General features: G+C 44.8%; 3 protein-coding genes, 1 long non-coding RNA gene, 1 other non-coding gene and 1 pseudogene across 5 annotated transcripts; 2 read left to right on the top strand and 4 right to left on the bottom strand.

Annotated features, from left to right (window-relative positions):
* Nucleotides 1-254: 254 nt before the first annotated feature.
* LOC123072165 (U5 spliceosomal RNA) lies at nt 255-373 on the bottom strand. Its single transcript, XR_006434877.1, has one exon. It is a non-coding gene; the product is annotated as a U5 spliceosomal RNA (small nuclear RNA).
* A 463-nt stretch (nt 374-836) lies between these two features.
* Nucleotides 837-2,299, bottom strand: LOC123132554 (uncharacterized). The gene is made up of 3 exons (XM_044552401.1): nt 2,051-2,299; nt 1,417-1,543; nt 837-1,311 (listed from the first exon to the last, which is right to left on the bottom strand). The coding sequence occupies exons 1-3, from the start codon at nt 2,093-2,095 to the stop codon at nt 1,178-1,180; spliced, it is 306 nt and encodes a 101-aa protein (XP_044408336.1). The 5' UTR covers nt 2,096-2,299; the 3' UTR covers nt 837-1,177.
* Nucleotides 2,300-6,755: 4,456 nt separating this feature from the next.
* LOC123051710 (putative lipid-binding protein AIR1) lies at nt 6,756-7,471 on the top strand. Its single transcript, XM_044474677.1, has one exon. It carries the CDS (start codon nt 6,807-6,809, stop codon nt 7,260-7,262), a length of 456 nt encoding a protein of 151 aa, XP_044330612.1. The 5' UTR covers nt 6,756-6,806; the 3' UTR covers nt 7,263-7,471.
* A 163-nt stretch (nt 7,472-7,634) lies between these two features.
* On the bottom strand, nt 7,635-11,997 carry LOC123051719 (NADH dehydrogenase [ubiquinone] 1 beta subcomplex subunit 8, mitochondrial). Its single transcript, XM_044474684.1, has 4 exons — nt 11,707-11,997; nt 11,515-11,601; nt 11,281-11,376; nt 7,635-7,948 (listed from the first exon to the last, which is right to left on the bottom strand). Exons 1-4 carry the CDS (start codon nt 11,842-11,844, stop codon nt 7,892-7,894), a joined length of 378 nt encoding a protein of 125 aa, XP_044330619.1. The 5' UTR covers nt 11,845-11,997; the 3' UTR covers nt 7,635-7,891.
* Nucleotides 11,998-13,475: 1,478 nt separating this feature from the next.
* Nucleotides 13,476-20,405, top strand: LOC123051695 (protein HEAT INTOLERANT 4-like; annotated as a pseudogene).
* A 1,077-nt stretch (nt 20,406-21,482) lies between these two features.
* Nucleotides 21,483-26,425, bottom strand: LOC123051702 (uncharacterized). The gene is made up of 4 exons (XR_006424236.1): nt 25,921-26,425; nt 23,250-25,833; nt 22,681-22,779; nt 21,483-22,313 (listed from the first exon to the last, which is right to left on the bottom strand). It is a non-coding gene; the product is annotated as an uncharacterized lncRNA (long non-coding RNA).
* Between the last annotated feature and the right edge of the window lie 400 nt (nt 26,426-26,825).

The following is a 26,825-nucleotide window of genomic DNA, read 5'->3' as shown; positions in this document are numbered from 1 at the left end:
TACAAGTCCTGAAACAACTAATCGTAGAACTGAAGGCATGGCTAGCGATATTCAGCTAGATGGCCGAATTTAATCCCTGAGGAAATAGTCGCATCAATTTCTCAAAAAGGTAGTTGGCCAACCATTTCAAAGATGCGCCTGCAATTATGCTAAATCCAAGCAGAGCATCATGAGTAAGAACTTTGAACGTAGAAGAAAAGGATCTCAGATTTGGATTGTCTTTTACAAATATTTGGAAATTTGAATTGTTAGGGCTTTCTCACAAAGAGAAAACACCCTCAAAAAATTAGTGTATGCTGCTTAGTGTGGCATGCACACGGTATTCTTTAGTAAAAGGCGAAAGAATAGTTCGCTTTGTGCTCACCACGCAGCTGCGTGCTTCTCCTAGGTCACACCCGGCCCCCTTATGTAGCCGAGCTCTCTGCTCCCTCCTTTTAGCCAGGCGAGGTGGGACTAAAAACGCCTGCCTCCGCTCGCTGCTTTCCCTTCTGCTGCAGTGCTGCTGCTGCCGCACATGTCCACCAGAAAGCCCACAGAAACACGTTATATTGTCTCCCGAAAGCCCACTCAAGATGCAACAACAGCCCAGCCCACGGTGGTCTTGTCTCCTCCGCGACTCCTTTCTGCAACTCCGCTGGATAGGCGGGAGCTCCTATACAGCGCTGCAGGCGCCCGTTCACGCTCCTAGCGCGGGCGGACGGCCCATGAACCATGGTGACCAGGGGAATGCAAAAACCTCGCCAAAGAAATGAAAATAATAATGCTATCTACAGGATTCAAACTTATCACATCATCTATATCTATACTACTGTTAAAAGATCAAATGTGACTTCCCCTACATCCACACAAGAAAGTGCACACAGGATAACCCCAGATGTTCGATCAGACCCACTTAGTACCATCCAATTGTCCACGTTTCATCAACCATACATGAACCAGATCGACGGTTCTAAGCAAATGTTCTGCCGGCAGACTCCCACGTACAGGCTCCTACACGTCCCAACGATGGCACCTCCATCCAGCGAATAAACAGTATCTCCGCGATCAACGCCACCACCATGCCACGAACCTCGCGTCGGCACGCCGCCCCGCCGTCCTCGCTCCGCTCTGCCCTGCCCGACCGCCCTCGCCCTGGTCTCCGCGACGTCCTCGACCCGCCTTGCAGCCCTAACTCTCCTCAATACACCGTCGTCGCCACGCCGCCTTCTCCCCCGATGTCTGCGACGTCCTCGACCCGTCGCGCTGCCTTACCTCCGGTGTCATCACCCCGCTGGCGAGCAACATCTCCAGGACATCTGACTACTTCCGGACCTGCCAGTGCACAGGTTAGATCAACTGAAATTGCACGTCCTTTAGTCAGACATAAGACAAAGGGAATTGCTCTTTTAATCTGACAACCGGAAATTTGATACTTACAGTACATCATGATTTGCATAGCAAACTGAGTTGAGGCACGGTTCAGTAAGTGTTTCACAACGGGAGCCATTGAGAAGACAATATGTCTGGATCTCAGCGTAGTGGGATACGTACTCCCTTTCAGGACCTGACGAACAACGGCAATTCAGGTAAATACAGATATCACCTACTCTTAGCTACTAAGATCATGTAAGTACCGACTATATCATTGCCTTGCAGGTCAAAAAATAGATCCAAGAGAACTAAAGAGACAGAGGGAAAGGGAGAGGTATGCACTAAACAGGGATGCAATATTGAAAAAAAGAAAGGAGGCAAGGGATCGTAAGAAAGCTATGTCCGCTATTTTAAATGGAACCAACACTCCATCTAAGCCACCCATGGCCATGTCGTCTGGTTACTCAATTTTCTCTGTTCTTTATCATACATTTCATTAATCACAGCTAAATTCATGTTAATTAAATTTCTCTTTGGACAGGTTTTGACACTATGGAGATGCCCAGTGCGCAGTCTGCTATCACCCAGCAACGACACACACCAGTTGTGGAAGGTCATGTGTTCTCCTACATCCAAACATACTAGCGGCTTTTGTGCGTCAGCAGCTGACTTTGGTAATACAATTTGGATGCAGGCATACCTCTTGATGTGGTAATGAGTGACCAGACTCCACTTCATGGTCCATGTTCACTAACAACACTAGATACTGTCGTCTCTAACAATGAAAATGTTAATAATATCAACTCTGCCATTGAGTCCTCCCAACTGACTGTGTTACGACCGTCACTTCAAGCCTACAGATGCAACAGTTCATATGGTAATCATTTCTGGCTCATATTAACTATCATACATAATTCACACATACATAATACATGGACCATAATCGTGTGTTGCTCAAGTTGTTTTGAACCTAATTCACACTTACTATACAGAAGCAAAACAAGCACTGAAGAGGCAGAGGGAAAATGTCCGATATGAGCAACATAAAGAAAAGATATTGCAAAGCCTACGTGACAAACGTCGTGCTGCCAAATCTACAGTAGTGCTTACAACTGGAGAACAAAACCAATCTGATACAGATGATGCCAGCTACATGAAACACTGTATATCTTATCTTTGATTTCCTAACTGAGATTCACTCGATGTTTTTGTAGCTGATGAAGATTGTGATTGGCTACACACAAATGATACATACCTGATACAAAACATTGGAAGGAGGATGAGGCCAGACAACATACTCACTGCGGAACAATAACTGAAATTGCTATTACCATTGCCTGTGATATAAATAGTGGGAACTTTGAATCAACCGCTTTTGTGGTACCTGGAAGAGTTATTGTCCATCATTTGGTCAGGAAGTGTGTTCTACTAAGTGTACAAACTGAAGCTGCATGAAAAACAAAGGAATGGAGACAAAGCCTACTTGAGGATAGATTGAACTGACCTCTGGAAATAGTCTGGTCTATTGCAAGCCGTTAAAAAACAGCGGCGACAGAGAGATTAGGCTGATCCTGTAGAGCACGTATGCGAGCTGCGAACTCCTTCCCAGAGCGACTTGATGACGCACTGGATCTCGATCCAATTCGATATGCCTGCTCCCGAATAGTGTCGACCAGCTCACATCTCGATCTCCTCTGAGGCAGTAGGATGGAGGCGGCAGAGTCGATCCTGGGAAGATCCGCGGGGTTGGCGGCGAGGCACGACCGTGGTGGTGAGAGGAGGGGGTGGGGCAAGGCCGTGCTGGGGATAAGGGCCAGCGGGGCGAGGCTCTGGTGGGGATAGGAGGAGACGGGGCAAGGCCGTGGTGGTGGAGGTGGTGGGATGGGGTGGGGGTGGGGGCGGGGGTGGGGTGGGGGCGGGGGCGCCGGCCGACGTCGTGCCGGGAAAGGATGTGGCGTGCTGCAAAGTAGGCGCCGTGCTACAGAGGAGGCGGCTGGCGGAGGAAGAAGTGAGAAGTGGAGAAAGCAAAGTGATAGTGTACTGGAGAGATCGAGATAGTGATAATGCGACGGGTTACATCCTGTTGCTCTTTTTTTATTTTACTTTTCACCGGCTGTTCCTTATTAGTGTTTCTTTGGTTGCTTTTTCTCTCTCTTTTGCAATCCGACCTCTGGTTGCTTTTCTATCACCTAATTAGGCCACCCAGATTAAACAGTACATCGACCAAATGGATCATTGGCCGTGTCTCGTTTGTTTAACTTTTGTATCTATGATCGACAACCTATTCGGTGAAAGTAATAATTATATGGGTTTCTCTCAAAATAATTATGCATTCACAAATTCATTTTTTTATTGATAACCGTTTTGTTCATTTGATTTATATACAAAATATATGGGTTTAGAAATTTAGTTATTTTATTGATAGCCCTTTTGGTTATTTGATTTATATTAGCGGCAAACGTTGTTTAGTTCCTTTTTTATCGAGCGTATCCGGTATGATAGTGTGGTTCAGTCATCATCATTTTATGATACTATTTTTTATTAATATTTTTGTTATTAAGCATAACAAAATTTCTTTATCATCAAGGTCATCTTGTGGTCTCTGGATGTTAAATTTCATGGAGTACTTCACGGGAGATAGTTTGTCCGACACTCCCGGACAGGTATATTTTGCATCGTATCATGATAATAATTATTTTGTGTTGTATCATTATTTGAGAACTAAGTCTTATTACTACTTCACTTTAGGTTCACATGAAAGATTTTAGAACAAAATTAGTTGTCATTTTAGTCGACTCGGAATTCAATGATGACGATATAAGAAACCGAGACTTGGATGATGATGAAACCAACACGGATCCCACTGATTGTATGATTGTCGAAAGACCTCCTAACAAACATAAAGCATCCAACTCATCTTCACAAGTTGAGCTCATCTCGCAATCATTTATCCTTTCGCCGCCTATCACTCCAACAAACGACGACTTAATAGATGAACTTTGCTTGTTCATCAGCATGGTTTATGATGTCCCGATGCTAGAGTAAGACACATTTTTGCAATTCATTTTTGTTCCTATTACTCTTGTATAATGACATAATTCCTATTTCACAGGAGCGAATGGGTGACAAGCTCCCAGTCTTACCCTATTAATTTAAACTTGAGACAATTAAAGAACATATTAAAAAATGATGAGTACATGGATGCTGATTGTTTTAACATGGCTGTGAGGATACTAGCATGCCACGACGTCCAGCTTGCTAGAGACGTCCCGGTACACTATATGGATCTATGATTCTGTGTAAGTTATTTTAATCATATTTTACATTTTGCCTCATTCTACTAATATTTTCTTACAACATTGTAGTCCATGTCCCACTATGCACGAGTCCCAAGTCATCGTGACGGTATGGACATTGCTATGTTGGCACAATTGTTTGATAGCTGGCCTGACAGCAATGAGTATCATATTTCAGAATGTGATACGGTAAGATTTAAATTTAAATTTATTGTTTATTTGGTCTTAATGAATGATAATGATTGATGTATTTCTAAATGCATGTATCATTGTAGATTTTATTGCCTCGTGATATTCTTGGGTTATTTTTATTGTTTGTCTTGGACCAACATAAAAAAGTTGTATCTATTTTGAACCCGCTTTCAATACCCACTTTCGGAAAACATATACTTGAAACTATGGCCAACAATCTAAACCTTGCACTCCAAGCTGCAAACCCTACCTTCAAGGACGACATTTTGAAATGAGGATGCAAAGTTCCTGCTGTTCCAACAAACTCATACGGGTACGAATCTTGTCAATATATCACAATCTTAATTGATTCATTCAATTTGCATGTAACATTTCATACATGCAGTCCCCTGTCTGGTTATTTGGTTTTCAATTTAATACACTCATGGCACGATGGGATGCTGCATTTTCCAGTACCCAAGGTAAGTATTGACACCATGCTCATTTCTACACACATTACACATGTTTTTTTAATAACGATGTTATATAATGCATATGTAGGATGATTTTGAACCGAGGAAGCGATTTTTGGTTCATATTTTGAAGTATGAAGAGAATGAAGTTTTAAACAATATCCCGGTCTTAGAACGAAGCATCATCGACCGGATCAAAAGATGGACCTTCCAGAGAGGATCATCATCAAATAATGATTACTAGATAATGTTCCTTAGTTGTTATTTTTAAGTGTTTTTGTAATAAGTAACAAATACAATACATTTATGTCATTGTTAATTTTATGTGAAGACACGTGTATTGGTCGCGTGTTACATGCGCGGGTTTTTTCATTTTGTTTTTGGAATTTTGAGATCACAACATTTCAACAATGAAAGTCTTTCACCAGTCAAACAAGACTTATGACTTAATCTAAAATAAATTATTGCATTCAAATCATTGGGCGTGACACGCATTTAAATGTTCTCGTAAAAACAGGAGTGAAAGTTCATGTTTTTAGTGTACTTTATTAGGATACGTGCGTTGCACGTGCACGCTTAATAGTGTTAACATACAAGTGTCACTAGCCAGAAGACCTACTTGCCATTGTTGATTAGCACCAGAGGCGACAGCATAATAACAGGGCTGCAGCGCTATTTTATTCATGTACTGTACCACTTAATTTTTTTGAATTAATTAAGAAAAAGATCGTGGTTTTGAAAAAAGTTCATTGATCATGCAAAAAGTTCATCGATTTCAAAAAAAATTATCAAATTTGAAACAAAAGTTCATCGATTTTGAAAAAAATTCACCTGATTTCAAAACAGTTCATCGACTTTGAAAAGATTGCATGACCCATGGTGGTGTCGTAGTGGTTAAGTCGATTTGCTTGCTATGGAGTGGTCTTGAGTTCGAATCTGGGTCACGCTGATTTTTTTATCCTTTCCAAAAAAGAAAAATGAAGAACGGGCCGGCCCAGCTCGGACTGCTGCAGGCGCCCGTTTGTAGATTGCACTATTGTAACGGGCGCCTGCAGCGCCAAATAGGAATCGTGTGGATAGGCATAGAACAGCATACTGAGATTTCCTCAAAAAAAAATTGAACCTTTCTTTTCCTTTTCCTTTTCCTTTTCCTTTTTCTTTGGCGTGAGACAGCAAACTGAGCCATGCGAAATATCTTTAAAAAAAACTTTGATCATTTTCTCTATCAAAGTGACCACGCGGCAGGCAGCGCCTGAATTAATGCGTCACCGACAAGAAGAACCACAATGAATTAACATTCCCTACATGTTGTACCAAAGCTACAGTACAGATTGCACGTTGCTCCAGTAAGTGCCGCCGCGATAAAGCCGATCGGACACCTGACTCAAGTAAATTCGCAACTTTCGAACCGATGACTCCCCTACAAATACCACCACATGCACGGCAGCTACGGCACGCACCCGTACTAGGTACTCATTCTCTCGTCGATCTCTCTAACCTTTGTCACAGCATAGTCATGGCGGCGACGGGCAAAACCAGCAGCACGGTGGTTGCACTGTCTACCCTGGCTCTAGCGGCGAGCTTCCTCCTCCTCCCCGTCTCGTCAGAGGCGGCCTGCCCCAGCAAGAGCAAACCAACGCCGAGCGCACCGACGGTGACGGGCGGGAGCGGGAGCGGCGGAGGTAAGTGCCCCGTGGACGCGCTGAAGCTGGGGGTGTGCGCGGACGTGCTGGGCCTAGGCGACGGGCTGACGAACCTGATGGCGGGCTCCTGGTCGACGGCGTCGTCGGGGAAGAAGCCGTGCTGCGAGCTCGTTGGCGGCCTCGCCGACCTGGACGCCGCAGTCTGCCTCTGCACCGCCATCAAGGCCAACGTGCTGGGCGTCGTCGACGTCGGCCTGCCCCTCCAGCTCGGCCTCCTCGTCAACCACTGCGGCAGGAAGCTCCCGGCTGGCTTCCAGTGCACCAACTGACCAGCCAAGTCCGTACGCACGCACGCACGAATGGAACGTTGTTAATTTGCTTGCTAGTAGTGGTACGTGCTGCGCGCGAATTTTAATTAAGTTTGTCTGTGTACTGGTCCTTTAATGTTAAGTCTACTATCTTGTGTCGTGTGGTAACGTAATGACATGTTCGGTGCTTGCTGCGCTATACCTTCAGTTCCAACTTTGCTAAATGGTTATTCCCTGTGAACGCCGTGCTTTCCGAAACGAATTAGAATGGGATATGGACGTTGCTGACCAAGCAGACATTATACATGCAGCTTTACAAGTACTATCACAGTTCTGCCATTGTCAGTAAAACAAGTAGCCGCAAAGTGCATGCCTGGTTATAAAAAAGAATGATTGAGAGGAAAAACTTTGTTTGAAAACATTTGCAAAGAGTACCATCGTCAATTGATCTGAAATCAACAAGATACCCAATATTGTTTATTACATGGATCAATGCATAGATATGCGCAAACTGGGATCGATTATCTCGATTCAACAAACTACAAGACCAATGTTTATAACATGACAAACGACAACAAACACCATCCCGATGAAAGGAGGTGTGCTGAGTTCAGTTCCTCGCAACACTTGAAAAGGTGGGGGGAAATATTTTATGATCTATCACCAAGTTCCGCTCTCAAATTGTCGAACGGGTAGACTTTTGGTGTCTGCAAGAGAAAGTATGATGAGTTTAGTTAGCTTGTTCAGCAAAATAAACTAAAAACAGGCATCCTTCTTTACCAATTTACAACAAATCCTCTATTCTTAAATAGCTACAACTCACTACCTAATTTTCCTCTCCATGCAACAATGCCACATCACCTAGTCATGCATGTATTCATAAGTTATTTTTTCATTAATCTCTTAATGCAAAGCATACCACCTCATGCATGACTTTTTTCCAAGGAAATTAAGTCATGTAAGACATTTTGTATTTGCTTTTTGCATTAACTTTAGTATTCTACCACTTAGCCATATATTTTTTAACAAGGTTCCCACAGCAACGCATGGGGCATTGTCTAGTTTAGATAGTTTTCAGGTCCGCAATCACAAATCAGATTAAGTTTTCAAGTCAAGTTCGCATCTGTAGTAACTATCAGATTAAGTTTAAACAGAAGATTAGTTTTAGGGCCTTCTTCGTTTGCAGTATTCTGAAAAAGTAGGATTGGGATGATATGACATATTAAGGAATTTCATCTAGGACAAAGGGCATAAGCTTAACAGATACTACCTCCGTCCCAAAATATAAGATCATTTTAGCTTTACTGACTACTGTAACCTTCAGGAGAGTACCAAACCTTTGTTTCCACACGTGTATAGCACATAAGGTAACAAGCATACATGATAAAGTCCTCCGTGCTTCGAAGGATATAACAGATTATGCAACATCATGAGTATCCAGCGATGCTAATACCAATACCTTCTGACGTGGGTATAAACTTTGCATATCAAGGAGGCATTACAGCTTAGGGATTGAAGGGTTTGACACAGGCCATGCTTAGTAACATGGCTATCCAATTGTTCAAGTCAATAGAGTAACATACAGCATGACAGTGAAGTTCACAATTATCAGAATAAATCGATCATCTAGACTCAATAATCACCAGTATATATCCAGTAACAGATTCCAGCATCAAATCTTGGGGAAGTGCAAGGTTGTGTCGGGATGAAATCATAATAAGGAACTTAACACAAATATCTAAGGCCCGACATACATATAAGGTTTAAGGGTGTACCAAAATACTAACTGCTCTCTAAGGAAATAAATATCTAAACTATTGAATGCACCCAAAACAATTTCTAGGCCCAATTAACCACCTGATGAAGAATCTGAGGTCTACTTAACCCCCTATACCAGGATTGGTGATGACATGGCAGGGTTTGCACCACAAAACAACACTCAAGCACACCGGGCGCTCTCTATAGCTTCCTTGCATCCAGAATAGGCACAGCTCACTTTGATTAGCCCAAGGACACGATATGCTAACCATTGTTTATAAGGCGGACGCTTAGGCGCCAAGGCGCCCTGGCAGTGCCTTGCAATTATGCCCACTTTAGGCGCTTACGCGTCAGGGCGGTTGGTGCTCGCCTTAACGCCTTATAAACAATGATGCTCACAGCTAGGATGTATTTACAGCTCGCCGTAGTGAATTCGAACATCTAGCTTTGGAGCTAGCTAACCAGCCGCTAGCGGACAGCTACTAGGCACTGTTGCAGTGCTGCTCTGCCACGGTGATCTGACAGAACAAGCACCTGTGCATGACAGTGCTGTTGGCCAGTCAGCCTCTGCACGTGTCAGAGTGCGAGCTCCCAGTGATCAATTTCAGGTGCCTGACAAAGAATGGCGGGGCCACGGAGGAGATAGCGTCCTGAGCAGCTGGGATCACCGGGCACCTGCAATCCCGCATACTGGGGTCCTTTCTTCCAGAAGGTCAACAAGGGTATCATATAGGAGCTCCTGGAAATGATGTGGTGAGAAAATATGCGCCACTTCCGTCTGCAGCTCAAGGCCAAGAACACGACCAGCCTGCTTGATGGATCCTATCACTAGGACACCCTGACTGCCACGTCTCCAAGGTAGCTAGCACTTGGATGCCCCGCGATATCTCTAGCAACCACTGGAACCTTAATTCCTACCCCTCCGCCGCGTCACTGCACTCTGTTTCCTTGAAAATTTTCCGCTTAAATCAACCAAATGGAGGAAAGGAGTTGTGGCTGATGATGGCGTGACATGTGACATGCCTACATGTCAAACCAAGATTATGAAACCCCTGTTTGGGAACCACTGAGTCTAGTTAGGGGGTTAAGTGGATCTCAAATTAATCAGCGAGTTACTGAATGAGCCCAAAAATTGTTTAAGTGGGTACATGAGCACAGCCAATAGTTTGAGAGTGTAATGTACTAATGTGGACTTTTTCCTAAAGTGAGATCCTCCATGGGAAATTTAAGCCAGCAGTGCCAGTTGAATGAAGGCAATAAAATAACTTGCTAAGCAATGAGGTGGCAGATATTTACATTTGTTATCCATAGAGTTAGATGATTAATTGCAGTTCATTTGATAAGAAAAGAATACCCACAACGAATGCCCCCATAGATACATAAGAAATCAAGGAAGCTCTCTATATTTTATTTGTTTCAAGGAACAAGGGAGAACATATTTTGCACAAACTGAGGTCAATTAACTTGGTTCCAATTCAATTAATCAATTTCTAGTTGCAGTCTTTAATTCTCTCGGAATATAAACTTCTAACAAGAAACAATTTAGATCATGCACTAGACAGCTAGAACACAAATCACAACTAATAAACCACAAGGAAAATATGTTGATGATCATACAGTACAAGAATCCTCCCTAGTTGCAACAACAACAAAACGCCAAAATCTATGTTTTAAAGGCGTCCGTAAGGCGACGCCTAGGCGTCGAGGCGCCCCCCCAGCGCTTTGCGCTTTAGGCGCCTAGGCGTCCGCTTTAGGCGCCTAGGCGTCCGCTTTAGGCGCCTAGGCGTCGAAGCGCCCCCCCCCCCCCCCCCCAGCGCCTTAAAGCAAGGCGTCGCCTTAAAAACATAGGCCAAAATGTACTCTATTTACAGTTAACTAAATTGACTGGGTTTGCACCATTTTTCAGGTCTAGTTTAGGTAAATTGTGCAAATTTACATCAATTCATAACAATTGCAACTCTAGCCTAAAATTAACAATTGGAACACTCTCACAATGACCCAACGGTCGTACCATCTTAGCAACAATATTTTTTGTACAGTTGCATAAGGCAAGTCTCCGCTAAATCTTTTACTACATCTGTTTATAAACATAAGACGTTTTGGCAGTTTAAATTGAACTGCCAAAACGTCATATATTTAGGAACAGAGGGTGTACTTTTTTGCAGGAAAGTCTCCTTTAAATCATAGCCCAAACAGATAAACACTACAAAGATGGTCTCTAAACAAACAATGGGGGTTGTAACATCACGAGGCAGTAGAAGCAGTGGCACTGGAAACTCACATATGGCATCTTGGAGGCCTTGTCATTCACAACGGCGGCCAGGCCGAGAGCGGCGAAGAAGCTCAGACCTCCACACAGCCACGCCAGAGCCTCGTACTGTCCAACCAAAACACATCAAAATCAAACCGATACAGACGCATTTGATGCGCTGCAACGCACCAAATTGCAGTGGATGCGGTCTTGTGTATTGCAGCAGTAGGGAGGGGGGAGGGGGAGGGGGTCGGATCAGCATACCTTGCCGATGTGCGGCGCCAGGCGGTCGACGCAGGGCTCAGGGAAGGGTGTGCCATTGTCCCACACCAGCTCGTCGTTCACAGGCAGCTGCGACGCAAAAATCCCCAATCCGAAATGGAACCGATTAGAGATGGAGATCACACAAACAATAGAGAGCGGGGGAGGCGAGGGGAGGGGCGTCTCCTAGCTTACGGGCTTGTCGGGGACGATGTGCCTGCCGGCGGGGAGGCCCATGCCGGCGCGGTTGCGGAGGGCGGAGGCCGCGGCGCGCGCGGCTGCGCCGTGGCCGCCCATGATGCGGGATCCCATCGCAGTCAGCCTCCCGGCCATCTCCACCGATTTCTCTCTCACACACTCACTCAATCTCAGATCTGCGCCTGCGGGTGTGCTCGTCGTCGTCGGCGGCGGAGACGCAAACAACTCGGCGAGCGTGGGCTTGGTTTGGGTGTAGGGTTGTGGTCCAGACAAATGAGTTGTGTTCGGCTTAATGGGCTGTGTGGGCTCAATGAGAACTTATGAGTTGGGTACTATTTAGTCGGGCGCCCCTATTCAGCGACTAACGCGCTGAATAGCACAGACGCGCACCTCCCGCTCCTCCCCGCACCTGCTTTGAGCCAGCCCATGTGCAGGGCGGGACACCCCTGTTTTTTCATTTGTTTTTCCTTTCTGTATTTTTTTCCTCTTCAAAATAATTCAGGATTTCAAAAAAGTTCTAAATTTCAAATTTTTTTTGAATTTCAAGAAACCAGTTCAAGAAATACACGTCAAATAAAAAATGTTAATTATTTTAGAAAATATTTGGGAAATCATATAATATTTGTGGATTCAAAAAATGTTCATAATTTAAAAAATGTTCACGGTTTCAAAAAGAATGTTCTGGAAATCAGAAAATGTTCATGATATCAAAAGACACGTTTGCTTATTCAAAAAATGTTTACGAATTTGAAAAAAAATGTTTGCAAATTAAAAAACAGTTATGAATTTTTTTAAACGTTCACAATATTCAAAAAATGTTTGCGAATTTGAAACTTTGTTCCCAATTTTTTCCCAAATTTGAAAATGTCAAACCAAAAAATGTTCGTAGATTTCCAAAATTGTTCCCAAATTTCAACAAATGAGGCCCTCCATCTGCGAGGCGACGATGCTCCTGAGGTCTCCGACGATGGATACCCCAGCTCCAGCCGAGCCGCAGCCGCCGCCGGCAAAGACTAGGGAGACGCGGCAGGGGCGTGGACTGGAGTCGGGGTCGGGGGGGGGGGGGGGGGGCCCACCGGCGCCGCAAGCGGCCTCATTTAAAGGACCGGAGTAGAACTATATCCGATTTTCAGGGAAGACGGAGGGTCTTTCTGCAAAGCTGGAAGCGCCGGTGGCACGGACGGACGGACGCCCAGTTCGGGCGACGTGGGCCGGTCCCCCGGCGCCGAAAGCCCTCGAGCAAGCAGGAGGCGGCGGCGAAGTAGGCAGCTCCTCTGGGGCGGAGTAGCGCGTCAAGGTGCTGAGCAAGCCCAAGGTCGACATGGAGCACTTACCCCCGAAGAGGAATCTGGTTGTCACATCAATCACCTAAACCCTAAACCCTGGAGTATTACAAAAACGAATGGGATTTGGGGTTAGGAATTAGGGGATCTGGGGAACCCCAGTGGGCGGCGGAGGCGGTAGTGGCGTCTGGCCCTGACGGGAGCCGAGGGGAGGTGGGGGCGGCGGGGGCTCCGCGTTGGCGGTTCGGCGCGACCGGGTGTATCGCACGTGAAGATGAAAGCAGGAAGAAGAAAGAGAGAAAGGAGATCCAGGTCTGGATGGACTGTTGGATCAGTGTCTAATGGTTATAGGCTTTGGTTAAGAGAAAAACTAATTTTCAATCGATTCACACGGAGACACTTCCTTTGCGTTGTCCTTATCTGATTAGCTCGCGGCCAGCTTCACTTTCGATTGGTGCTCGCATCGCTGGGGGGGGGGGGGGGGGGGGGGGGGGATGTTGGTTCCGTTCTTCTGCTAGTGATGCTCAAATGCGCACTTGGTTTGACTATTAGTTTGTTCTCATGTAAATAGGAAACTGGAATGCTCTACCCCGTGGTATTAGAGAATTCGTGACTGATGAAAAAAATTTAAGCCGTGTGCGTTCTGCTGGTCAACCTTTTTCCAAGTCTGGTGCTAGCAATTGCTATGTCAGTCGAGGAGCATGCCAGATTAGCACTAGGTTTATGGTAGTATTGGAAGATGATGAGCCAGCAACATGTTTCTGGCATGCTGACTCAGAACATATTCATTATTGCACAACAGGTGCCATGTTCTACTTGCAGGGTTTTTCTTCTTCTTTTTATGACAGCGGTTTCTTCCTTTTGGAAGCAACCATTATGACTGTTTTCGGAAGGTGCCATTATGATTAGAATTGTGATCTTGTGTGATGGCCTTGCTATTTTGATTAATGTGTGTTTTGACTAATGGTTTGCCACTCTGTTCAGGAGGATCTGTGGTGGTCTGCTTTTCCTGTTGGGACTGAGGTTTGTTCCCATTCCATTTTTTCGTATTGTGTATGTTAGTCGTGCGCACTTGGACATATTATATAGCTTAAGCTGTACGCATTTCCTTGCCTTGAAAAACTTATAGAACTTGGCTTGTCATCTGCAGTGGGAAAACACTGATATGATAAAGGAATTCAATTGGAACTTCGAAAATTTAGAGGTATGATAGTCAAACTTAATCTTGTAAGATTTACCCCCTTTTTGAATGTTTAACTTCAGCATACAGTGATATGTGGTTGTTGTTGATGAGCAGAAAACACTAGAGGAAGGGGGGAACTATATGGGAAGACGGTTTACTTGTTTGGAAGCACCGAGCGTAAGTAACTAAGTTTACTTGGCACTAAGCTATTTCTGAAGTTGATTTTGCTACCGTTGATCCTTGATACATGTTTTATAATGTTGATAATATTTCAGTAATCTGTTTCTAAAGTTAATTTTGCTACCGTTGATCCTTGATACATGTTTTATAATGTTGGTAATATTTCGTAATCTGTAGCAAAGTAGGGTTATCTGGCCATAAATTTACTGATGTTTGTTTTAAGTGCTATTAGTCTGGTTTAGTGAGATTCAACAATTGTATTTGTGTATCACTTTATATATTGTATGTAAAGTGGATTTAGTATCTGCCATCTTCTTATTTCCATTCTAGTTTTACACCTGTTGAATATTATTCCATACAAGTCAAATTGGCTCCTCTTGGCGTGCAGCACAACAATTGGATGTTAATGGTGAATTGAAGATTGTAGTTGTTCCTGTTGTACTTGCTGTAAGTTCTTATCCACTCTCTTGGCCCAGCATCTATAACACCATTATGTTTACATTTTGTGTTTCAAAGCAAAACATGTTAGTAGGAAAAAAATGTACAGCGGAGAATGGTCTTGCAGTTGTACATATTGAGCTGAACCTTTAGCTCATGTCTACATCAGATAAACAAATCAGCAGTTCTGTTTATACCTTTTGCATTACTTAAAAACATACCATCTTTAGTATATTATTGTTTATGATTTTCATGTAGAATTATGAATTGCACAAGATGAAAATTTATGCATCAGCTTTTAAGTTTAGGAAGTTGCTACAAGCTTTTGAAAATAAAAGGAGTAAGAAACTTCATTTATTTTATCAGTTGATGTTACCAAGAGAATTATCTTGGCAGGAGCATTTATTTCCTTCTATTGCTGTTGTTCTGTTATGATCCTGTTTTCTCTCTCTAAGATTTCCTGTTAACTTGTCAAAAATTATTTGGCTGGTGACCTTGTCTTGCTCTTCACCGATGTTTTTTACCCAAACATGCAGTATCAAATATTTTGTCATATTTGTTAATTTGATCAAATACTTGTTTAAGGCCTATGATGTTAGAGTACGTAATGGGCCTAATGGGCCCGTTAGTCTTAGGGTTAATTAGAGATAAGAGTTGCTTGCTTAGGGGTCAAGTAAGCCTTGCTTGGGAGTCAAGTAAACCTCTCTATATAAAGAGAGGAGATGTATCAATCTAATCAAGCAAGAATTAAGAAGGAAATCCCTTCCCTCTTGCCCGGCCGTGGGCAGAAAGGCCCCCGGCCGGCCCTCCCGCGCCCTCCTTCTAGCAGCGCCATAACAATTTGGTATCAGGTAGCTCAGTTCCGATCATGTCTTCGTCGCCGCCCACCCCGTCGCCTCCGCTGCCGACCGTCACCACCGCGCCGCTGGCCATCTACACCGTGCCGCTGCCCTCCCCGTCCACGCCGCTGGTTGCATCCTCCGGCGCCGCCACCGCCCAGATGCCGGCGCCCTCCACCGCACCTCCGTCCGCCGTCTACACCCCGGAGGAGATCACCGGGGTCCTCAACGACCTTGTCACAGCCATCCAGGGGATCCGGCTGTACCTGGTCAGCCCCTACGGGCCGCCGCCGCCCCTGCCGCTGACCGCCACTGCCGAGCCGCCGGCCCTGTTGTGGTACTCGCCGCATCCAGGGGCCTCCGCGGCATTCGCTGGGACGCTGCTGCCCCAGCTGCAGCTGTCGCCCGCCGCCGCCCCGCAGTGGCCGCAGTGGTCGGCGCCGGCTCCCGCCGCGCCTCCAGCGCCCATCGCCGCACCAGGAAGCCTTCGCCGCGCTCGCCGGACCACTGCAGCAGCCACTGCAGCTTCCATCCATCGCCACCACCGCCCAGCCCTGGCTGCAGTGGCAGCCGCCGCTCCTGGCGGCCTCGCCCGGCGCTCCGCCACAACAGCCGCTGCCGCTGCCCGATGCGCCACCGCCGCTGCAGCTGCAACAGCCACCGCCGGTCAGCTCCGGCCCCGCATCGACAGCGCCGGCGGGAGTCCCGCTCCACCAAGTCCAGTCCCCGCCGTCGTCGTCACCGCTTCCGTCTTGGATCGCTACCCGCCACGTGTCGGCGGCGGTGAGGCTGCAGGCTACTGCACGCGGCCTCCTAGCGCGTCGGCGTGTGTGGGAGATGCGTGGTCTGCAGCTGCCGCTCCTCCAAGTTGCCCTTCGCTGCGCAAAGGACCTCGATCTCATCCGCTGCGCCGGGGATCTTGGGCATGCGGTTTCCCCCACGGGCAGCGGCCATGATGTTTTCCCCGCGGGCAGCGACCTCAAAGTCTGCGACATCGGCGGTTGGGGGGGCGCACCCCTCCTCGTCATTCTCCATCGCAAGCCCTCCACTCTTCCCTGTGCGGTGCAGACCAACAGCCGTCCGGCAGGAAGAAGCCATGGTGTCACCGACAGCAGCGCACCACGTAGCACCACTGCATTCCGTCACCGGCCGCCGCAAGAGCGCCTCTGCTGGTCACTCTTGCGACCACTTCCAGGTGGTCCTACACATGCACTTCTTTTGTCTAGATGGTTTCCATGGGATCCAGGTGGCTGTACACGTGCACGTCCGACGTGCGGATGGTGTCCACTTTTTGTTAAGGGGTCCAAAATAAAGTGTCCCAGTCCATTTCAGGTTGAGCATAATAAAACAAGCCGAGATGTAAAAGGCTTGTTTTTAGGTGTTAGGTTTGTGTTGCGTCGCGTCATGGCTATAAGTTGGTTAGGCTGCAGCTTGAGGACAAACTGCATGTCCAGGTGGGGTGTAGTGTTAGAGTACGTAATGGGCCTAATGGGCCCGTTAGTCTTAGGGTTAATTAGAGATAAGAGTCGCTTGCTTAGGGGTCAAGTAAGCCTTGCTTGGGAGTCAAGTAAACCTCTCTATATAAAGAGAGGAGATGTATCAATCTAATCAAGCAAGAATTAAGAAGGAAATCCCTTCCCTCTTGCCCGGCCGTGGGCAGAAAGGCCCCCGGCCGGCCCTCTCGCGCCCTCCTTCTAGCAGCGCCATAACATATGATCTGGATGGTCTGTCTTGTTTAGCAGTTGACATGTTCAATTTTACAGGTTGACTGTCCTTTTCCTCCATCGGATAAGATTGCCATAAATTTTGTTCGAACGGGAAAAGAAGAAATAGTACCAATGGAAGAGATGAAGATGTCATGGGTGCCTTATGTTCCTCTTCAGGACCGGTACTGTTGCGTTACTTATATCGAGCAATATTTGTTGCCTTTTGTTTTCATTGTTTATATCCCTGCTTTTTCCCTCTACTTTGTAACTTATTTTACTCACCTTGCTATTGCTTTGCCTACAGGTTTGGCTGGATTGAAAGTTTGAAAACAAAAATCTTCACTCTCTGTTGCACCCAGCGGAGGTGAGTTTTATGAATTTATGCTTTCAGAATTTCATGCTTTAGGTACATATTTATTTCTGTTGCCAGGCATTTTCATTCTCATTCTATGATGTGCTATATTTCCATTACCACTAGTTAAGATTATTAAATCCCAGGTTTATACATTTACAGGTCTGCGCTGAACCGAATGGAAACTGAGAGAGCCAACAAGTTCTACTACTACACGCCCTGTAAGCTGAATTGGGTTTATTTTTTTAGGCCTGTATTATGCTTCTCTAGTACTCCCTCCGTTCCAAAATAGATGACTCAGCCTTGTACTAAGTTTAGTACAAAGTTGAGTCATCTATTTTGGAACGGAGGGAGTAATATCTAACTTTTTAACCCTTTTTTCTTTATGATCCTTTGTATACCCCTTACCATTAGAGGTTCCACTGTTGTACCTATCTTTGGCACGTGTCATGCCAAGATCATGTAAACCCAACCATCCAAAAGTGTGCATGATTCTGCAGAACTGCAGCCACTATTAGTTGAATGGTTGCAATGCAATTCTTCGTCTTGGAATGATGCCCTTTTCCCTAATCAAATTGTTAATTCATTGAAGTGGCAGTTTAAGAAACATGCCTGCGAACACACGCAATGGCTTTTAAACTTGTTTTTTTTTGTTGACTGGTATTCCGTTTTACAAAATCATAATGGCATCATATTTAGTAACACCAGTTTGAATTATATCCTGGTTGCTTTCTAGTAATTTGATGGCACATAATATCCTGTCATAAGCGAATCTCTTTTATTCTCCTTTTTCTTCTGAGGGGATAAATTTCTTCTTTTCATTTTTTGCACTTTGGTGCATATTTGCTTGGCCTTTAGTGCTGTTCGCACCTTGACAGTTAGCATCTCTAGAGCGTGCAGATTTTCAGGTCATGCTATTTTCAGAAAGTACTCAGTAGGCAGCGAAGTGGTGCCTAGTACCTGTTACTGTCTAGCAAAGCAGAAACCTAGGCAGCAGGTAATGCTATGTGGCAGGGTTGCGCCTAGTGCCTAAGAACTGCCAGGATGGAATTGTCAATCACATTCTAAGACATCATAAGCACGAAAAGATTGCTAAGTACTCAAAATGACCCAACACTCACTGAATCCTGTTTGACACAGTCCACTCTCAGATACACGCCCATATCCTAAAGTTGTTCTACCAGTTGCTCACTTGATTTAAATTTATATGGCACTAGTTGTTTTAATGATATCATTCTCTATAGGGTAATCTCATCGGCATATGAACCTTGTTTAATATCTTGCAGACATACCACTAAATCCTCCTGAAGATGAAGGTGGCACAGTTGTCCGCGTCATATATCCTCTAGAATCCCCGGTAAGCTTCCTTTAAGCGTATAGTTGCTGTGATCTAGTCTGCTTTAGTCTGTGACGTGATCATCAGTCGATGAGGTCATGTTTTTGTCCGGTACTGGTGACTTGCTGCCATTGCTGTTGCTACATAAGGCAATCTCGTGCTGTGGGGACCCCTCCTCATCTTCCATTGCTGGTATCTGATCATGCGCATTGCTTCCGTTTTGTCTTAAATGTTATCACCTGTTTTGTAGTATGTTGGATGCTTGACCTAAGTTGTTCCCGTGGCAATTTGATGGTTCAAAACCCAAGTGGATGGGTGGGTTGTTTGAGGTTTCCTTCTGTTGATAATAAAACAACAATAAAATCTTCTTAGCCTGCTTTCCACTTTGTAGTTATTGTATTTCTATTTCAAACACTATTCGCAGAAGTGCACTCGTGCATCCTAATTAAGTCTCCAGGTCTGGTTTCAAGTAGCTGTAAATTGTTCATACATTGATGTTTACCTTGTGCTGCTTGTTGCAGATAGTTTGTGATTTTCACTTGGAATTGGATGATTACAAGGTTTGTAAGGAATTTCAGTTGTTCTACTCTGATGTACAATGCTACCTATGAAAGGACATCCATGTTGAATCATATCATGTTGCAATGCAGGTTTTAGCTCATAAGCTAGTCGAAGATGAGGGGTTGCCAGAGGATGAGAGGGAAAAAATTGAGGTCACTAAACTCTTCTTGATCAATTATACACTCTAAGGTTAGCATTGTTTTACAGCAGTAACTCCCTTCCTAACTTTGCTGATTGACAGGAATTTCTAAAGGAGAAGGTTAAACAAGGGAAAATAGAACTGGAACAGGTCCATTTAACTGAAATATTTAATTATTTTCCAAGAGATTTGACGCTTTACAATATTCAATATTCCCCAAAACTTGTTCAGGCTGAAGAAGCCAGGAAGAAAGCTATTGAAGATATGGACCCTAAGCAAAGAGAGGCATTTGAAAACATGGAACTTTACAAATTATATCCCGTGAAAACCCCGGATACACCTGATGTTAACAATATGAAGGTATGAAGTTGTTCCTGAGTGCCCATTACTTGAATGTATCTGAACCTGCAACACTAGATTTAACTTGGTTATTTACTATTGTGTGCAGTCGAGGTACATCAACAGATATTATGGCCGCGCACATTATCTGATGTAATGGTGTTCCTGATCTTCTCACATGTTTGCTAAACTGTGATTGATTAATCTATCCAACTTGAAGAGTTCTTGTTATGGAAGCTGGGTAGATCAGCTTGGTGACATAAGAGTGTAATCTCGTGTTGGTCCATTAGATACAATGTTGCATCTGAACTCAGTTGTAATGGAGCTACTGTCATTTGCCTGGACAACCCTGAGCATCTCATCACCATCGACTTGGATCCCAAAGTTCCTAACCCACCACAGCCCGCACACAGGGCAAGTGCCGAAGCCATCCCTTTTCTACGAGTGAGTGAAAATTCCACCGCAAGCAAACGACCCAAGAGAGCGTCTCCGTTCCTCCCCCACGACCCCCAGGGAGCCTTGTTCTAACCATGGGGATATCGGATTGATCCCACTGAACTTTTCCACAATGCCTGCCAATCCTTCACCTCGGTGCGCTTGTTCCTTCTCGGCTACTGCGACTACGTGCTGCGACGAGCCATCCCCGTGGACCTCCTCTTCTTCAATTCTTTCCTCGGTGCGCTTTAATTTCCAGCCATGGTTTTCTCAATGGCTTGCGAGTGAAAATTTCCCCCGTTTGGAACCACCGGTCCTTTCCCTGCCAACCGAGGAACCTCCTGACTCATTTCATCAGCAAGCTTCTTCCTTTTTTTTTCGTTTCCTCTGCACGGATGTTGATTGTTATCAACAAGCTGTTGCTTGAGCTCGAGAAGGTATGTTGATGCATCGCCGTGGTACTGTGTGCGTGATCATATCCTTTAGGGCTGTCCAGGTCCGATTGGTGACGCTTTACGGGCCACTGATTAGCAGGCTTTATTGACGCTTAACGAAAGATGATTACTCCGTTTCAACCAACTGATACAGCCTGGATTCCTCCGGGAATGGGATCCCTGAACCTGCCGAGCTCAGCAAATGTTTGCAGTGACCGGCCAATGGCCCGCTCATGCATTTCAGATGGATGTATCTATCCCGCCTCTTGTGACTGGCCTGAAGTAATTCAGACTTCAGAGCACATGCAAGCACCAACTTGTTTTCTGTCTCTGATACATTCAGAGTTGAGGTAATTATACCTGTGATGCCTGAACTTACCATAGATGTTCATTTTAATGCGTGAACTTGAAAAATGTGTTGAACTGGTTCTAAAACTTGTCTAGCGCGTGCAAATATGATGCTAGACACATCTCTTTTTTTGCATGATAATACGTGTCTCATTTATATTAAAAAGATCATAGTACAAGCCACATACACACCGACCTGATAAAACTGAACAAATAATAAAACGCTAGCCTTTGCACAAAGGAACAACGGCCAAGAAGTAAAATTACAAACAAGACATGGCATCGTATTTTCGGGTCCATGCTTGTAACGATGAAATATGATTATTTGAATGCTATATTTGTATCTATGACTATTGGGTTCTGCCTGTCAGTCCAGAAGAAAAAATGAAAATAGAAAAATCTGCTCAAGTAGAGTAGAACCTACGACCAGCTATTTGAGGAAGTACGCGCTGACCACTACACCGAAGAGGATTCCATGCCCACCACGGTCCCTCTAACTTTATCTATAACTAGCTGCATGCCCGTGCGTTGCCACGGAGCAATAAAATATATAATCAAACAACTTATTTTTAGAAGTGCATGCTCATGTCAGCTTAAATAATGCAATGTCATTCCCGTCCGCACATCATATTGTCTCTGAACCTCTCATCTTCGCCGCTTCACCCCACATCTCTCTGTAGCAGTTTTTCATCACATTCTAAATATCCCCATCCTATTATCACTACATGTAGATCTTATTTCTCAAACTTCAAGTTTTTTTCCAATGTCGTTTGGCAAAGATTTAGTAACGCCTTAATGCAGCAATATACTGGAAATATGTAGTATAATGATATGATGGTGATATGAAAATTACCTGATTCATGCTAGTACAATGAGTGCTCCATCCACATTCTAGCCGACGTGGCTAGAACACACCCATAGGATCCACCAAATGAAGAGGGATTCTCTGTCCTTTGTTTTTAATTTGCCTCGCTCCTCAACATCCTCCTTTTGCATCTCCTCCCCTCCACTGTTGTGAGCTCACGAGGCTCCTATAGAAATAAAACGTATAGAGAGAAGGATTTGTTTACTCTATTCCATTTTATTTATGTGGCTGCTACCACCACCGTGGCTTTGAGAAAACACACATATTGTTCTTGCTATGCTCACACATGGACACGATGAATATTTTTAGTATTGGAAGCATAGCTTTAAAATCTTCTCTTACAATCTTAAATGACCAAGCCAATTACATGCCTAGGAAGTAACCCTTATCTCATCTGCACAGACCAATGCATAAAGTAAACACATTCACTGATAGGCTAAACTATATAATAAACTCTTATGAAAACTAAATATAAGGAGAGATGCATTGCATGCTAAATTGGAACATAAGGGTGCAATGGAAAGGGAGCTTACAGAGTAGACAAGGTAATTGTACATATGAAAACTGACGAATCTCATGTATACATGATACCATATCAAGATGCATGTAAAATCATATAGGCTCCCTCCACCCTACGAAGAAATAAATGAAGTTACAGGATGCTCCAAAAACTGAGGATAGTAAAAACTAAAAGCATCATGCTATAGGCATCCATCAAAGATGAAGACAAGAGGAATATATGCGTGCCTATAGACACAAAAAACAGCTAGTGGTAATTATCAAACATATCTGAAATAATTCATAGAATTTGACTGAATTCCCGGAAAGAATACATGCCGGAGTTATCTATCAAGTGAACTTATGTGTCGCTCTAACAAGTGTGGATCTAGCTTTTCACTCTTTTGGAAAATAAAAAATGGGGTAAAGAAGCTATCACAATGTTAGAACTAACTAAGGGTAACATGTGATAATGTATTAAAACAGAATATAACTTACCACAAGATCACAATTGGGCAGAAAAACTGGAAGTTACTATAGAATATTTAATATTTTGTAACTTCATTATTTACACAATATATGTAGAAAATATACAGACACGTACCTTCTGTTTTAAAGTCTTCCCTTCAGTTTGTTGATCAGTTGTCAGCTCTTGTCTACAAAGAGAGGTATAAAGCTTATAGTACCAGCATGCCTCGCTGTCGCTTTAACTCGTCACTGAAACTAAAAAAATCGTAGACCTATAAGGCCGAGAACAACCAAAATCAGTCGTCTCAAACAAAAGATCCAGATAAGGCAAGAACCCCTCCAAATATACTGTACCAAATTGCTCAAGCCGAACCATTCCGACATAAATATGCATGGCCATGGATCGGCTATACATGCCTGATGTGGCCCAGTGGCTTCATCTTTCATATTCTCCTCTGCCTGAACATTGGCGCCCTTACCCACCGTTGCCTGTGCATCTCTACCTGCTACTTATGAAGTACCTACGGCCACACTTCCAACATTCGCCTAAGCACCATTGCCTGTTCCAAGTCTGGCCTGACACACACGCTTGCAGTATGTTCGGCGACACATGAACTGATGAACAGCCCTTGCCAAGCCTGCCCTTACCCATCCCGTGAGCCCCTACTAAACTCGTAGGCGGCCAGCACGCGCCCTACTGCCACGACGCGGACAGAGAGGAGACAAGGAAGGTCACTGCGAGAGAGGGAGATGAGATAGGCGAGAGGAAAGAGTGCTTACCTACGGCCGACGCCCACGCCGATGTTAGCGGCTCTTGACCTGTACCACGTTCCTTAAACGATGCAACTCTTGCGCTTGCCCTCGTCTCCTCACCCACCTCCTCCTCCTTCCCATCGCCGGCGTTCGTGGGAAAAGTAGACGGCGAACTGCAGGCAATGACCTGCGGCGGTGTAGGAAGTGCAGAACGTCGAGGCAGCGGCAACAAGGGAGGCACTGCACTTCAGATCGGAGGGGTGGTTGTTGCGGCGGCGGTGGCATGCGTCAATCGTGGCGATGGGATAGATGGCCTGGGCACGATCGTTCGTGGGGTGTAAGGCAGACCGGTTCGGTAGGGAAGAAAATTGAATAAGAAAACCCGGGGGAGGAAAGACGTGGGGAGATGGTCAACCAAGAGAAGTAGAAAACCAGAAAAATCATGCGGGGAAGCGATGGACAGAAAAAACGGTAGGAGGAGGTATCCAACTTGATAAACAACGATGTGAAGAGCACAACTTTACCACCAGAATCAACCATGGATTATGCTTGATCCATGCCCGGAGGTCTTGACCAGCAGCGACTTAGCGCAGAAGCAGGCAGTCTCTCCTTAGTGTTGCTAGGCTGTGTCCTCGCCCAACCAGTCATGATATTGTCTACATCGTCCATTTCATGAATCATTAGTTCAAGGGGGGAAAATTAAGAACTAACATCCAACGACTAATAAGACACAGAAGGGCCAGCCACCAATTGGACTTTGCATCATCAGATATAAGCTAATAGCTCCCCATCTTCTTCTTCAAAACTCAGTTTTAGTACTAATAAAAAATATATTGATAAAAAATGTATTCCTGGCTCTACTTGAAGAAAAGAATATACAGATGTTTCCAACTCAAATAGAGCATGTGATTTGTTTAGGGAAAAGGCAGGGGTACACATCTTCTATGTTATTGGAATATTCTAACATATTCCTAACTATATCATATGTTTTTGAAGGAAAATTAATTAAAAAGACATTTCGTTCTCCTGCTATGCACAACAGATTTCCAACCTACTCCCTCTGTTCCAAATTACTTGTCTTGAATTTGTCTAGATACGAATGTATCTAGACTCATTTTAGTGCTAGATACCTCCGTATCTAGACAAATCTAAGACAAGTAATTCGGAACGGAGGGAGTAGTAGAGAGAAGTATGTGGAGTACATAACTTTTGAGAGAACCTAAATATTATTTAAGCTGCAATATACATGAAGAATGGAAATTTGGGGCATACTACACAGAGGAAGAGGCATATACTTTATCAAAACCATGTAGTATGTATATACTTTTGTCCTAAAAGGAGTGTGATTAAGGTTTTCATGTACCAAACCAATCTGCGTGACATTCAGTAAAATCTGCAAACACCATGAAAAATGAAAAATCATACTCGTCAAGACGCAGCTCGCATGCAGCCATCATGGTCCTAATATTCCAGAATTAAGATTACCTTTGAGGTTTCTTCCCTTGCGCAGCTAATTCCCTCCCTATAGGGCATTGTTGTGATATAAATCTAGATGTATATACAACCCTAACTTGATCTAAATAAACAAACAAAGTTGATGGAAACTTTAGGATAAAAGCATACACCACATGGATGAGAGGACAAGGACTCAGAGCTAGACATGTTGGATGTACTATGTTCTGCTAGCTCCATAAATACAGATGGGATTTCCTATCGTGATGGCTATCTTTTGAAAGTAATGTAATCTGGTAAGTAAGCTAAATTATTACCTGGACCCCAAAACATACGACATCGCTACCTCCAAATATGATGCAATTATTCAATATCCATCCGTCCAATTAAAAACATATTCAGTTCGAGGCATCAAATGAAGTCTTCCTGAAATCATTTAAACTGCAGAGCACAGGAAACGATGGTCTCTAACTGCCACCACTCTGGCTTCATCCTCCCTCGATTGAAGAAATTGCCTGGAAAGAAAACAGCACACTGGTTTCACATCGCTTGCGAAAACACAGCAGGGTACTCGAGGACAGTAGACATAACTGCGGACTAACCCATAGGAAGGAAAAATTAGACTCAAGAACGGAACATCCTCCCTCGATCAGCTGAACGAAGGTATCCTCATTGCTGAGGCGGGCGATGAACTGAGAGCACACACTAAACAATCAGAATTGCACATACATTGCAAAAGGCAGCAACTATAATCAGGAGTCGAAGTGGGAGCCGTCGGCCGGCATCGCGTGGACGGAGGTGCGGCTTGGGTGAGGAGGAGGAGGAGGGAGCCGGGGAGGATACGTCGCAACCACGAGAGCCAGCGGCGGCGGGGCCGCACACCTACTGATCGCTGGTGGGAGACATGGATTGGCCACGCGAGGCATGCCGTGGCGAATTGAGAATAGTGGTCGAATCTGGGCGGGAGCGGAGGGCTGGTTGGGTTCAGGTGACGGCGGCCGGCGAGACGATGTGTCGTCCATGGCACGCGGAGGCGACAGGAAGAGTGAGGGGATTTCTCTCGGGAGGGAGGGGAATGGCGACGAGGTCGTCTGGGGAGATTGGAACGTGGGACGTGCGTTAGTGGGGTCGTGGCTATTTCTGTTTTCCCTTTTATTTCGCCGGCTCCTATATCTCTCGATGTTTTTCCTTACGTGAACCGGCTGTTTGTTTTGCGGTTAGATCGTGCGATGGGAATTTTACTGCGGGGGTGTATGTACGAGGGGAAGGGGAGGATTGTCGAACCATCACGACGACGGCAGATTCTCCTTTAATAGTAGAGATAGACTGGCTTTTGGTGCTTAAAAGGGCTGCATCCAGTGCCCATTCAGTACATGTTAACTTAAAAAATTTGTAAAAGTCTGTAAATCATAATCATAAGCACTGTGCGTCATATAGTCGGGGCTTCGCATAGGGCGCCCAAGACAGGGCCGGCCCATTTCTTTTTTTTCTTTACTTATTACTTTCC

This window comes from Triticum aestivum, chromosome 1A, assembly GCF_018294505.1.
Source record: "Triticum aestivum cultivar Chinese Spring chromosome 1A, IWGSC CS RefSeq v2.1, whole genome shotgun sequence".
NCBI lineage: Eukaryota > Viridiplantae > Streptophyta > Magnoliopsida > Poales > Poaceae > Triticum > Triticum aestivum.
This window is presented reverse-complemented; position numbering and strand designations above follow the sequence as displayed.